Here is a 13,961-nt window from a genome sequence, read left to right as displayed (position 1 = left end):
GAACCACAGATTCTTGGTGCCATCTCAGACCTACTGAGTCAGAAACTCAGGGCACTGGCTTCAGCAGTCTGTGTTTTAACAAGCCCCTCAAGTGATTCTGATGTACCCTGAAGCTTGAGAACCTTTGCCCTATACCTAGGGCCAGGCTTTGGCCATAACATGCCACAAGGTGAATATTAAACATGAGAAAAAAACCCATACACTTATCTCAATATTTTCAGCTAACTAGACACTTCTTCATCTTCATTCTCCTATCTTCTTTCAGATCACTAGGCACAGCACAGAAAGTTTTATTTAGCTCCATTTAATAGATGAAAACACTAAGGATAAAAGGAAGGAATAAAGGAAGGAGGGAGGGAGGAAAGAGAAAGAAGGAAGGAGGGAGGGAGGGAGGGAGGGAGGGAGGGAGGGAGGGAGGGAGGGAAGGAGGGAAGGAGGGAAGGAGGGAAGGAGGGAAGGAGGGAAGGAGGGAAGGAGGGAAGGAGGGAAGGAGGGAAGGAGGGAAGGAGGGAAGGAGGGAAGGAGGGAAGGAGGGAAGGAGGGAAGGAGGGAAGGAAGGAAGGAAGGAAGGAAGGAAGGAAGGAAGGAAGGAAGGAAGGAAGGAAGGAAGGAAGGAAGGAAGGAAGGAAGGAAGGAAGGAAGGAAGGAAGGAAGGAAGGAAGGAAGGAAGGAAGGAAGGAAGGAAGGAAGGAAGGAAGGAAGGAAGGAAGGAAGGAAGGAAACATCAAATGATAAGATTAATACATGCAGAGTCAGTGAAGAGTCTGGCCCAAGGCTCTTTCCATATAGCACAAAGTCACCTAGAGGCTGAGTAAGACTAAGCACAAAAGAATTCACAGTTTGGGGGGCAGAGGTGTGAATACACCCTCCCCTTCACACGGATGCCGGCTGCTCTAGTAGATAACTGTCCAAGAGAGTTCCTGAGGGTTTGGATTCCTAAGGATCCTCAATTAGCCCTTTAGGATAGATTCTTGGTGCCATCTCAGGACAGTAGCCTGCATAGCTACGTAGAGAAACAAGGTAGAATTTTTTAAAAGGCACAGCACAGCTACCCAATTCATTCCAATTTAAAAAAAAAAAAAAACCTTGTACCTTCCTAGTGCTGAAGACCTCCTCAAACTCTGTGGGAAGCCTTGCTTCCAGATGCAGAGGTCCTAGCCCAAACATGTAAGCCTCAGCCGACTAGGCAGCGAAAGTTCTGGAAAATGGGACGAAGGGGTACTGCTCAAGGTCTTGCCTGTGTTTGGGTGGCCGTTTGGCGCCGCCTTGTGTTCAGTGCCTGACTCAAAAGGGCAGAAAGGTAACAAGGATAGAGTGAGTGGTCAAATGGCTGCTGTCTTGCCCGCAGATGGCCGCTGTGGCCAGAGAAAAGCCAGTAGAAGAGGCTCTTGAGTAGGCGTGGCCACTCTGCAGGCCACCTGGGCAGTGCTGAAAGCCCCTCTGAATGCCCTCCGAGCCCTGGTGCCCTCAGCATGCACTCCCTGGGACAACTTGCCTAGAATGCATATGGGTGGAAGCCATTCCCAAGCTCACCCAACTGCCTCCCCAAGGAGATGGCTTACAGTGTCCCTCCTGCTCAGGGTTTGACCAGCGGGCTTTTGCTCCTGACTTACTGCTCAAGCCAGAGCCTTGTAACTTTTTTTTTTTTTTTAAGGGAAATTGGCTGTTCTGCTGAAGACAGTTTGGGCCCCTAAGGAGACATTGCAAGGCAGTTCTGAATGTGCTAAGTCAGTGGGTGATAATGGGCACTGTGTGCCCAGCAAAGGCACTTCCCACCCTCTGCCATAAATAGTCTTAACTAACCAGTTAACACAAGGATCTAGCGATTGGATCGTCCTCCTTGCCTGCCCACTCCCTCCGACTCCCACCCCGAGGACTCCACCACCTCAACATCCCAGCCAAATCGTGTCCCTGGTGTGAAAAGATGCCCTTTATGCCCTGGCCACGACATGTCAGCAGAAGACTGCAGGGCCGTTCTCAAGGTCCCAGGGTCAGTTCTGGCGGTAGAACTGGGCTCGTGGTATGATTGCAGCCTTAAGCCTTGGTTGCGTCCTGACTCCACCTCATATAAGCTGGGTCACATAAATCATAGACTTGAAATTGCTAACACTCTCCAAGCGCCAATCTCCTCATTGGTGAAGTGGAAATCTTGGCCCTGAAATTACCCCCATGTGGATCTAGGGATTTCATTGAATATGTTGGTAGATCTGTAGAGACAAGCACCCTCTTTCTTCTAAGCTTCATGCATGCTGTTCCCATGCCTGGGACACTTCTCTCCCTTCTCCCTCAGTTAACACCTCTTTATCCTTCAGTCTCAGACTCTCCTTCTCCAGGAACCCTGCTATGGCCATCTGAGCCTGAGCTAGGTCCTCTCCAGAGGTCCCCTACCCCCTGCTCTTCTCCTGTCCCACCAGTGATCATGCAGTATTGTAATTGCCTGTTTTCTGGTTTGTGCTCCTACGATAATAAACCCCATAAAGAGCAACGATCACATCTGCCTGAGTCACCTCAGCACCGACAGGGCCTAGTACAGTGCCTGGCACAGAGTAGGTGCTCAATAAATATGTGTTTGAATAGATGGGTGGGCTCAGAATGAGATCCCAGCTGGGGTCGGAGGGAGAGGCTGAGTCAGGAAGGCAGCTAAGGCGCAGAATGCGTTTACCATGGCACGTGCATGTTCTGCAGCCCATCAGATATGTCCTGGGCTCAGGGGCATGGGTACTAGTGAGGTCTCAGCCAGACATTTTCAGAGCCCTGGACTGTTAGGTCCCTGGGTGGCTCAAGCAGTTTGCGCCTGACTACTAACCTAAAGGTTGGCAGTTTGAACTCACTCAGAGGCACCATGGAAGAAAGGCCTGGCGACCTGCTTCTGTAAAGATTACAGCCAAGAAAACCCTTTGGAGCAGTTCTACTCTGTAACACGTGGGGTCACCATGAGTCAGAATTGAATTCTTGGCAATAACAGGTTTGGGGGTTTTGGACTGTTTGGGAAGAAACCTTTGGGGTCATTCAGGCTGGAAGCCCACAGGCAGAGCTCTCAGCCCCATCCTGCTCCACCTCAACCAGGAAAGCTAGGCTTTTATCATTTTGTGTTTGTGGTTCTCGACGTGATTTTGTCCAAAAACCTGGTTCTACAAATAAAAAGGAGAGAGAGAAAGAGATGTTTGAAAACCACTATTTAGCCCAACACCCTCATTTTATAGATGAGGGAACAAAGGCCCAGGAGGAGAGAGGATTTTTCTGAGGTGACACAGCTCAGTGTCGGTACATAAAGACCTAGACCTCTGAGTCTTTATGTCTGCTCTTTTCAAAGGGAGAGAAGGAAAAGATGGGGTGAGGAGCTGAGGGCCTAAGAGCAGATCGAGCAGGCCCATGGGGTCCCCAGATTATAATGTCACCCTCTGGAACCATTAGCCTGATCCCTGAACATCATACACCCCCCTGTGCTAGCCTTCCTGGAAGGCAGGCACAGGAGAGGGTGGCAGGGGAAGCCCAGAGGGCTTGACAGCCATTCAGGTAACAGCTGTTCACAGGCAGGTATACACACACCACCTGCACTAATGGGCTAATTCCCACCCAGCTGCCCCGCCTGGCCCTGACCAACCGTCCCTGAGACTGTTGTCTCCCTTAGGCCATGGAGGGCTGAACCAGCTGGGAGGGGCTTTTGTGAACGGCCGACCCCTGCCAGAAGTAGTACGCCAGCGCATCGTAGACCTGGCCCACCAAGGCGTGCGGCCCTGCGACATCTCCCGCCAGCTCCGTGTCAGCCATGGCTGCGTCAGCAAGATCCTTGGCAGGTAAGCGCAAAATTCACCCCACACATCGCCTTTCTGCAGGGCTTTCCTTCTGCAGCCCACCCCGCGGCTGACCCTCTCTGGAATGCCAGGTCAGCTCCCTAGTGTCCAGATTTGGTACCGGGACCTGAGTAGGGTGTTCTGATTTTGGGGGGCTCATGTTTTCTTAGCCATTTCCACCCACACCCCCACATCCTGCTGCTCTTCTGTTTTTTTCTTGCCCTTCTTTCCTTCTTTGTCCATTTCTCGTTCCCTTAGTTTCTCTGTCTTCCCTTTCCTCCTTCACCCCATTTCTCATTTTCTATAGGCTTCTCTGCTCCTTCTCTTCAGGGGCAGATTAGCCAATAGGCAAGGTAAGCACGGTGCTTACCTTCCTTACCAGATCATCTGTGGTGAACAATTTCACATTTTTTACCACATCAAAGATTCTAGGTATGCCTGGCATCTGTCTCTCTCCCAACCCCACAGCACCTTCCTACAGAATCAAAGCCTCTTTTCAAATTTACAATCCCTGACAGAGATGGATGACCAAGTAAGCAAGGTAAGCATGGGCTTACTTGTGCTTACTTACTAATCTGTAGTCAACACATAGGTTTTACCACATCTCTATTCCCCAAATCTCCTCCCCCTGCAGAGACCTAGGGAAGTGGATCCACCAGGGAAAGGACACACCATCAGAGATGGCTGCCCAAGCCTAGCCCTTACAAGAAGGACGTCTGAGTTTGTGCTTCTAGAGCCGTAATTTTCAGAGCTCCTACAAAAGAATCATTGGGATTACTTGATTAAATGCAGATCCCTAGGCCCTCAGCCCAGGCCTACTGAGCCAGTCTCTCTGGGAGGCAGGCCTGGATGCTGTATTTCTTATGGTATGACCAGGTGATACTTATAAACACTAAGACTTGACAGCCACTGAACTACAAGTCCTTGGAGTGAGTCACAGCTCTGGCTGCACGTTACAGTCACTTGGAAAGCCTTAATTAAAATGAAAAAAAAATCAGTGTCTAGATCCCACCCTATGCCATTAAATCAGAACTTCAGGGAAGGTGGGCTCAAGCATTGGTATATTTTAACTCTGCACAGCCAGAGTTGAGAACCACTGACCCAAAAGCTCAGCAGGGACCAGGAGCAGCAAAGGCCAACCTCTGTGCTGAGGTAGCCACATATTCTAATCTTGAAAGCTACTTCCACCAGCAATGCCCCTGCCCTGAGGATTCAGGATTTGAGTCAACTTAGTGTATGGTCCCTCTTCCCCAGGTTTTGTGAGGATGTGAGGGGAACCCTGGTTTGACAAGGCAAAGGGGCCTGAACTGTAATTGGACCGTGGGAAGCTCTGGCTGCTTGACTGAAGTTGTCAGGGAAAAGTGTGGTCCTTTGCTGGGGTCAGGAGATGGGACTCCTGAAATGGATTGTGATGTTCCCAAAGGTGAGGCTGAGCCTAGCATGGTAGTGACAAGTGAATGGAGTTTTGGAGGGCCAGATGTTTATCCCCACAGCAGAAGAGACAGAGTTTCCATAACCAGCGAGGCAGGGTATCCTGACACAGACCATTGACCTGTCAAGGCAGCTAGTTGGGCCAGGTAGGCAGTTGAAGGGCAATGTGGAGACTCTGGAAGATTAGGCTCCTTTAAGGACTACGACCTGGCCAGGGATAAAAGCCAGGCTGAGGTTCCAGAGTTCCATGAAAAGAGCAGATTCAACAGGAACCAAGCAGCATGGTAGAAGAGTCTCATTTCAACAATGATAGGGGTGGGATGAGCGCTGTAGCTCAGGCTTGGACAAGGTGGAAGGGAAAAATGAACCAGCAAGACAGGGCAGAAGGCCCAGTGACCCTAGCTCACTTCCCAGGGTAGGCATAACATCAGATGGTCAAGGGGAATAGTAAGCAATGTTTTACCAAGAGAGGCTTGATTGAGGCAACTGCTGTGAACTTATAATTCACGCAGAGCACATGGGCCAAGATGTACTTAGAAGGAAAATCTTTTGTTGCCCATAAGATGGCTCTAGCAGGTGCTCTGCTATAGGAGATGGGGCTAGAAAGAACTCTGGCATCCCAAGATGAGATCTTTAGCAGAGGGCTCTGACTGAGCAACCGCATGACCCTACCCAAGCAAGAGAAACAGGCAGTCCTGGGAATATCAGGTGTTTCAGGCTAGACTTAGGGACATGTTTCACCCTGAATCCCTCCACAGAAGCCCCTGAAGAGAATGAGAGTCTAAGGTTCAATTCCTGCCCAAAGATCCCACCTGCTTATTGGGTAATTCTTTGGGGTTCTCTATTGGAGTAGGTACTACGAGACTGGCAGCATCCGGCCTGGAGTGATAGGAGGCTCCAAGCCCAAGGTGGCCACCCCCAAGGTGGTGGAGAAGATTGGGGACTACAAGCGACAGAATCCTACCATGTTTGCATGGGAGATACGAGACCGGCTCCTGGCTGAGGGTGTCTGTGACAATGACACTGTACCCAGTGTCAGCTCCATCAACAGGTGAGAGAGACGGCAGTCTCCTGAATGAAACTGGGGATCATTTGGTTATAGGGGAATTGTGAAAGAGATCTGATGAAGGGACTGGCTCGAGTGAAGTGGGGGTTTCAAAGCGGTCTCATATTGAAGAATCAGGCAGGGAACACCCCAGGCACAGGGCGGGTATCATACCTGCCTGCCTCCTCACGTGTCCCATTTTATGGGCACCCCCCAGGGCACTCCTGCATCCCTCCTAGAATACTATCAGCAGTTTCAACCCTCATGCACCAAATCCTCTTTCATTCAGTAAAAATCTCCTTGCGTTGGTCATTTCCTTAGCCACAAGGCCTTAACCTGGCCCTCAGTCAAGCATTCACTCATTTATTTATTCATGTGCATTCTTTGCCTCCATCAATCATTCACTCATTCACACATAGTTCACTCATTATGTGCTAGGTCCTGGGGACACATGATCCCTGTCCTCACAGAGCTTACAGTCTAAGAGGAAGAGAGGCTCTAATCAAATAACCACACAAACACTTATAGAAGTACAACCCTAAGTCCGGCTTAGGAGACGGACCTAAGGGGGTCTGTGAGCTAGCCTCGGGTGGTCTAGTTTAGGGAGGTTAGGAAAGGCCTGCCCCTGAGTAAGAGTTAACTAGGTGAAAAAGGAGGGAAATGAGCCCTAGGTAGAAGGAATAGCATGTGCAAAGGCCCTGTGGCTAATAGGGTTGTATATAAGAAGCAGAAAGAAGGCTGGAGATGTCAGCTGAGGCTGCCCTTCAGGGGCTGGTGGCCTTGTTGCATATTCTTGCCTTTGACTTATGAGCAATGGCAGACTTTGACAAATGTTATACAGGAGGATGGCTTGCATTTCAGACAGTCCACTCTGGCGGCAGTAGGGAGACTAGATTAGAAAGGGATAAGAGTGGATGGAGGTGGACAAGATAGTGATCCTAGAAAAAGAGAGCTGGTGGTGCCATGGACTAAGGTGTTGGCAGTGAGTTGGAGAGAGGTGACTAAATGTTGGCAAGGTTTGGAAGGTCAGACTCACAGAACTGATGATGAGTTTACAGGGAAGTGGGAGAGGTTGATGGTAAGCCCACCTGTATTTCTGCCTTGAGTGCCAATCATGAAATGGGGACACTGGGAGGACTAGGTGTGAGGAGTAAGGTCATAGGTTTGATCATGGACAGGTTGAGTTCAAGGTGCCTTTGAGATACCCACGTGAGATGTCAAAAAGGCAGCTGGATCTGGGGCAGCCATAAGTCCAATTTCTTCTGCTTCTAATGACCTTCATTCTCTTCTGCATAGAATCATCCGGACCAAGGTGCAGCAACCCTTTAACCTCCCCATGGACAGCTGCGTGGCCACCAAGTCCCTGAGCCCAGGACACACACTGAGTGAGTGCTGACCGAATGTGTGTGTATGCACGCGTGTACCTGTATATGTACCCACACGCACATGAGATCACACAGCAACACGCCCACACATGCACATCCGTACACCCATAAACCCAGGTGTAGCTGAGCCGTTCCGCAGGTACACAGCCTTGCCTCGTTCCCAGGGAAGATTCACTTTAGAGGTATTTAGGAAACATTTAGTGGTGGAAAAGCTTCAGACAGCATTGATTCCAAGACTCTCTCCCACCAATGTTCCCCTTGGAGGAAAGAGCTCTGGGCCTCTCCAGGGTTCAACCCTCCACAGGTTGCTTGTTGCTTCCTCCACAGGGACAGCGGGTGCTTTGAGGAGTGTCACTTGACTCCCAGGGTCCTGACTCTCTCCCTCTCACCCTCTACAGTCCCCAGCTCAGCTGTAACACCCCCGGAGTCACCGCAGTCAGATTCCCTGGGCTCCACCTATTCCATCAACGGGCTCCTGGGGATTGCTCAGCCCGGCAGTGACAGCAAGAGGAAAATGGATGACAGTGAGTGTTGGGGGCACAGGGAACAGGCTGAGGGTACAGAAGGACAGTTGCTGAGGCTTTGATGGAAACAGAAGCCCCCTCTCATGGCCCAGGACTTTGTCGTGGCTCTGTAACTCCATCCCTCAGCATGGCATGTCCTGTCTCTAAGCTGGCCACAGCCCCTGGGGTCTGGGAGGCCTATTCTGCTCCTCTACGCCTGCCTGACTGCACAGAGCCTGGGAGCAGGGGATAGGTAGATTGGTCCCACTGAAAGCTCTCTCCTGCCGGGGCACCAGGTGACCAGGACAGCTGCCGGCTGAGCACCGACTCCCAGACCAGCAGCAGCGGGCCCCGCAAGCATCTTCGGACAGACACGTTCAGCCAGCACCACCTCGAGCCACTTGAGTGCCCGTTTGAGCGGCAGCACTACCCCGAGGCCTATGCCTCCCCGAGTCACACCAAAGGCGACCAGGTGAGACGTGGGCCATGGGCTGGGGCACAGGGGCTAAAGTGGGGCGAGTGCTCTGAAAGGTTCCTAAGCAGCTTGCAGTCCGGCACCAAAGCCAGCCCGGAAGGGGCTTCGATGGGCTCAGGGTATGTGCTATGTGCAGCTCAAAGCCCAGTCACGGCTTTATTTCATCAGATGTCCTGTCACCCGCCTCTCTCTTCTCCCAGTCCTCAGTCCTCCTCCCCGAAGGCGGTTTCTCCCACTGCTCTGCCTGGAATACAGCACTCAGCCACCCTGCTCAGCTCAGATCTCACAGCCCTGCTCCAAGAGTCCTGCTGCCCCTCAGACAGAATGCAGCTCTACCCCTCTGTACTGCCTCGTGTTTGACGTGGCCCTCCTCATCACGTAGCACGCAGGGGGTATTGTAATCATCCGGACAGAGGTGTAAAGAGACAACCGGGTTCTTAAGGACAGGGCAGCCTCTTCAACATCTTTTATTTTTTTTATCTCCAGCACCTAATATCGTGCCCCAGTTATAATAAACCAAGACAAACCAGCGGCCATCAAGTCGATTCCGACTCACCGCAACCCCATGTGTGTCAGAGCAGAACTGTGCTCCACAGGGTTTTCATAGCCATGACTTTTCAGGAGCAGATCACCAGGCCTTTCTTCTGAGGTGTCTCGGTGTGGGTTTGAACCACCAACCTTTCAGTTAGTAGTCAGATGCTTAGCCATTTGCTCCACCCAGAGACCCCTCCACTAGATACTCAATAAAGTTTTATTAAATGAATGAAGAAATGAATAAGCTGAGAAATCTGGGACAATAAAAAACAACGTCACAAGGGAATTTTTTTATTTCCAGCACTCAGGACAGGTAGAAGGGATGATAGTGGGTTGGCTGCTGGGAAAAGCTAGCACAGATGCCAGAGGTCCCCCTAAGTCCAAGAGAAAGATTCAAAACTCCATCCTTCTAGGGCCGCTGGCCTTTTTCTTGGTTCATTATCATCAGTCAATAGCCTAACTGTCTTCTTCCCCTCGTCCCACCAACTCAACCAGTTGAGGAGTTTCTTCAGGGTGGTTTCTGTTCATTCCTTTTTGCTTGCTCCCATTTCATCCCAGAGTGAGTCAGACCCATGTGCCTTTAAGATCTGGTTAGGACAATGGTGGCAATGCCAATAGCCAGCTGAACCATTGCCAGTGACTGTCTGGACCGCTGGGCCCACGCCAGCACCTGCAGCTGGGCAGGCAACCTGCGTCAGTGATTTCATCAGCCTAGGCTGTGGCAACCACGAGGGGTGTAGAGAAAGCCGGGCGTCAGCAGCCCCAGGGAGAGGGCCTGGGCGCTCATCAACTCAGGCAATAGTCAATGGCTCCGGGAGGGAAATGGGGTGGCCTGCAGGGCGCTGCTGTGTAAGAGTGAGCTGAAAAGCCAAGAGTGGAGCATCAGCCACCCCAGCAGAGTAGAGAAACCCTGTCCCGGAGTCCCTGGACACCCAGTGTGTCACAGGGCCATTTTCTAGGGCCTATCTCCATTCCCGAGTCCCCCAGGGTACCCTGTGTGATTACAAGGAGCTCAGCACCATGCTTGTATACGCGCATAGGGAATCCTGGAACAAGAGAGTCTTAGAGCTGGAGAGGACTTCGAAGACCACCTAGTCCAGTTTTTCTAGTTGTGTGGCGATAACCCAGGGTCAGGGAGGTAAGGGGAAGCCTAGGGGTAAAGAGATAGTTGTGGCGTTCAGGCCTGCCAGCCCTGGTTTCACTCAAACAGTCCACTGTAATCTCTTTTTATATATTACGCCTCTATGTAAGTTCTTTGAAGTCTGCAAAAAAAGTTTGAAAACTGCTGAACGGCTCCAACCCCTCAACCTACAGATGAAGAGACTGAGACCCAGTCTGTCGTGTTGTTATTGTTATTTGTGGCTGTTGAGTCGGTTCTGACTCACGGCGACCCCATGTGTTATACAGAAGAACTGCTCCATAGGGTTTTCTTTGCTATAATATTTACAGAAGCAGATCGCCAGGCCTTTCTTCTGCAGTACCAGTGGATGGTTTCAAATCGCCAACCTTCAGGTTAGCGGTTGAGCACAAACTGTTTGCGACATCTAGGGCGCTTCCATCAATTATTCATTCACTCCCTCAGTCAATCATTACTCTTTCACGCATTCACCTGGCTTGGCGTGAGGGGCAGGGAGAGCCTAGCCTGTGCCCAGGGCCCCTCTTGACCAGAGCCCTTGCCTTTGCCAGCACCAGTGACCCTGACTTTGCTGCCAAAGCAGCACTCCTTGTCCTCTCATGTGGGCATGAGAAGGCCCTCCAGCTTGGGGAGCCGAGGGAGAAGCATGGGTTACTCACACCTGCTTTAGAATGGGGCAAAGACATAGTCATCTTTTATGTAAAAACGAGCAAGAACGTGTTCAACAGAAACATCACGTGGCCTCCTTCCTGGTTGCTGTTTCACTACCAGGCTTAGTTAGGAGTCTGCACAGCTCTTGTTCCTCTATTTTATGAACGCACAAAGACGCAAATCCACAAAACGTGGATATCATGATGACACAGCTCAAGAACTAGGCAGCCTTTGACTCTTCACATAATCCTGAAATAGTAAGATACACGACACTGATTAATTGAGCGTCTACTATTACCCAGCATTCTGTGCTAAGCACTTCCAGTGTGTATATAAAATCTCACCGAACCCTTAGAGGAGCCTTAGCTGTTAGTAGATTTTGTGATCCCTGGCACACGGTAGGTGAGAAAATCAAGGCTCAAGGAGGCCAAGTAGGCTAAAGCTGGTGGGCTGCTGGTCATCACAGAAGCAGGCCTAAAACCAGCCTCTTCTCAACTCCAGAGCCCAAGTTCTGCCCCGCCCCCCAATTCAAGTTCAATTCCAGTAAAAAATCTTGTCAGTCATGTGGGTGTTTAAGCTGTTCAGTGCAACATCACCCAAGTGTTTGACTATTAAGGCTTTTTTTTTCACTGAATTGCCTGAATTTTGGAACAGATACAGGATTTTGAATAGATATTTTGGTATCAAATCGAGACATCCATGAGGGGTTTGAAACTTTTCTTACACTCTCTAGAAATCAGGTATTGTGCTCAATTTCCTTAAGGCAGGCCCCCTCGAAACGCATGGAACCAGAGCCCTGTTTAGTAAGGAATTGCTGCCAGGAGCTAATAGTGCCCTGGTGGCCTCCAGAATTGACTGAAGCTTCCGGAAGTGCCCAACATGCAATTAGAAAGCGCTGGCTCCTTAGAGAACCTGGCTCCCTGGAGATCATTTAGCAGCCTTTAGCACCACTGTTACGTAACCGTGGAACAGCCTTTGACTTCAGTTTTGCACAGTATTTTGTGTAGTGTATTAGTGCTGGGTGTGGTCCATTTGTGGGGAAGGAGGTGTGTGCTTGTGTGTGCTTTCTGGTCCCCTGGTAGGAGGGGTCATGGTGAGGGTGGTGTACACTTGCTCTTAATGGAACAAGTTCTTTTTGGAAAGAGCACCTTAGGAGACAGCTGCAGAGGCCGGAGGAGCCCAATAGGAGTATAAAGCCAGGTCTTCTAAAAGAAACTTCCAAGAATTTGATAAACGGCCTTGCGAGTAAAATTATCCCCCACGTATCATCTTCAAGCTGAACCTGCAGGTTTATATTTCCTTGGATATGAAGAGAAAGAAGAATAAATCTACCTATTCTGACAGGATACCACATTTGCCGATTGTTGAAGGATCAGAAGTCCTGGGTTTTAGTCCCAGTTTTAGTACATGGATCTGGGACATTTACCTCTCTGGGCTTCAGGCTTTCCACGTATAAAACAGACATGTCTCACGCTGTCCACATCACAGGACTCTTGAGGGGGAATCAATTAAGATACCCTAGGAAAAGCTCTAATGCGAGCTCTTTGCAGATATACGGGGTGATCTCTGTGTTGTCCAATTTAGGGCAGAGGTTAAGAGCATGGACACTGGAGTCACACTGCCCGGATTTGAATCCTGACTGCCCCATATGTAAATATGACAAGTTTCTTAACTTCTCCATGCCTCAGTTTCCTATCTGGAGAGGATTAAATTAATTGATAACGGTGAAGCACTCTGAACGCTACCGTGAGCTGACTCCTCCAGCCTTTGGTGCCATCGCATACTCTATGAGGCCAGACAGTGTGAGCAGACAAGGAGGGAGACCAGCATTCCCACCAGGGCTTGCGCCTTTGAAGGAGACACTCTATGTGATTCCTGAGCTTGTATTCTACCAGGGCTGCTCAATGCCAGGGATGCAAAAGTGGAAACCCTGAGCCAGGATTAGGAGATGAACGGTAGAGCCGTCAGTTGGAGAACAGATTAAACACACTAAGGGAAGTCAGCACAGAAAAGGAAGAAGGGGACAATGAGCAAAGGAGTTTTTTCTGGGAGGTCACGGCTGCCCAGTCCTACAGCCTGGCTGCAGGGTCTCTGGAAAGGCTTGTTTGCCCTTGCTTGCCTGGGGGCACGAAGCCGGGGACCTGCTGGGCCACTCTGTGTGCTGACTTCTCTTTCTTCTCCAGGGCCTCTATCCGCTGCCCTTGCTCAACAGCACCTTGGATGATGGGAAGGCCACCCTGACCCCTTCCAATACACCCTTGGGGCGCAACCTCTCCACTCACCAGACGTACCCCGTGGTGGCAGGTATGGAGCCCGGAATCTCCTGGGTCATCTGGACCCAGGTGCAAGGGTGGGCTGGAGGGCAGGGAAGGCAGAGCTTGGTTGGCTGTGAGGAGGAAGGCGCCTGGGGCCCCGGGCCTGTGACGAGACGTGGGCTGTGCTGGCTGGGCTTCGAGGTGGGTCAAGAGGGTCATGCCATCTCTCCCCACTGTGGAGAGAGGGGCCACACATTCTCGCAGTCACCACATCCACACAGCAAAAGGCACAGCAGAGAGGAAGAGCTTGTCTCCCCTCCTCACTCCACCTGAGGAACAGCTTCTGGCCCCTCCCTCCCCACCCCCAGACTCTGAAAGGAGCCCAGGTCTGCCTGCCCCAGCGCCCCATCTGCCGCACGCGTCCCCACATCTCACAGCTTGGTTTCTGCATGTTCCCACCCCATCATCTCACAGCCCTCTCTCCTTGTTGTCTCCCTCCCTCCGGCAGATCCTCATTCACCCTTCGCCATAAAGCAGGAAACCCCCGAGGTGTCCAGTTCTAGCTCCACCCCTTCCTCTTTATCTAGCTCCGCCTTTTTGGATCTGCAGCAAGTCGGCTCCGGGGTCCCAGCCGGTGCCTCGGTCCCGCCCTTCAATGCCTTTCCCCATGCTGCCTCCGTGTACGGGCAGTTCACGGGCCAGGCCCTCCTCTCAGGTACGACAGGGAGGTTCCGGGGCCTTGCAGGTGTCATG

The 13,961-nt window shown here is 51.1% G+C and overlaps 1 protein-coding gene across 5 annotated transcripts in view; it reads left to right on the top strand.

Moving 5' to 3' along the window:
* PAX8 (paired box 8) overlaps window positions 1-13,961 on the top strand; it is a 70,658-nt gene that overhangs the window by 34,555 nt on the left and 22,142 nt on the right. For 2 of the 5 annotated variants that reach the window (XM_049856701.1, XM_049856700.1), the window contains exons 3-9: window positions 3,632-3,797; window positions 6,079-6,276; window positions 7,567-7,655; window positions 8,054-8,179; window positions 8,455-8,630; window positions 13,137-13,257; window positions 13,796-13,923. In XM_049856701.1, the coding sequence (XP_049712658.1) occupies window positions 3,632-3,797; window positions 6,079-6,276; window positions 7,567-7,655; window positions 8,054-8,179; window positions 8,455-8,630; window positions 13,137-13,257; window positions 13,796-13,923 (1,004 nt within the window). Of the gene's footprint in view, window positions 1-3,631; window positions 3,798-6,075; window positions 6,277-7,566; window positions 7,656-8,053; window positions 8,180-8,454; window positions 8,631-13,136; window positions 13,258-13,716; window positions 13,924-13,961 lie in introns of all 5 variants that reach the window. The other 3 variants (XM_049856699.1, XM_049856698.1, XM_049856702.1) reach the window with 3 other exon arrangements.

Source organism: Elephas maximus, chromosome 17 (genome assembly GCF_024166365.1).
Source record: "Elephas maximus indicus isolate mEleMax1 chromosome 17, mEleMax1 primary haplotype, whole genome shotgun sequence".
Classification (NCBI taxonomy): Eukaryota; Metazoa; Chordata; class Mammalia; order Proboscidea; family Elephantidae; genus Elephas; species Elephas maximus.
Note: the sequence above shows the minus strand (reverse complement) of the source record. Positions and strands in the feature narration are given on the sequence as shown.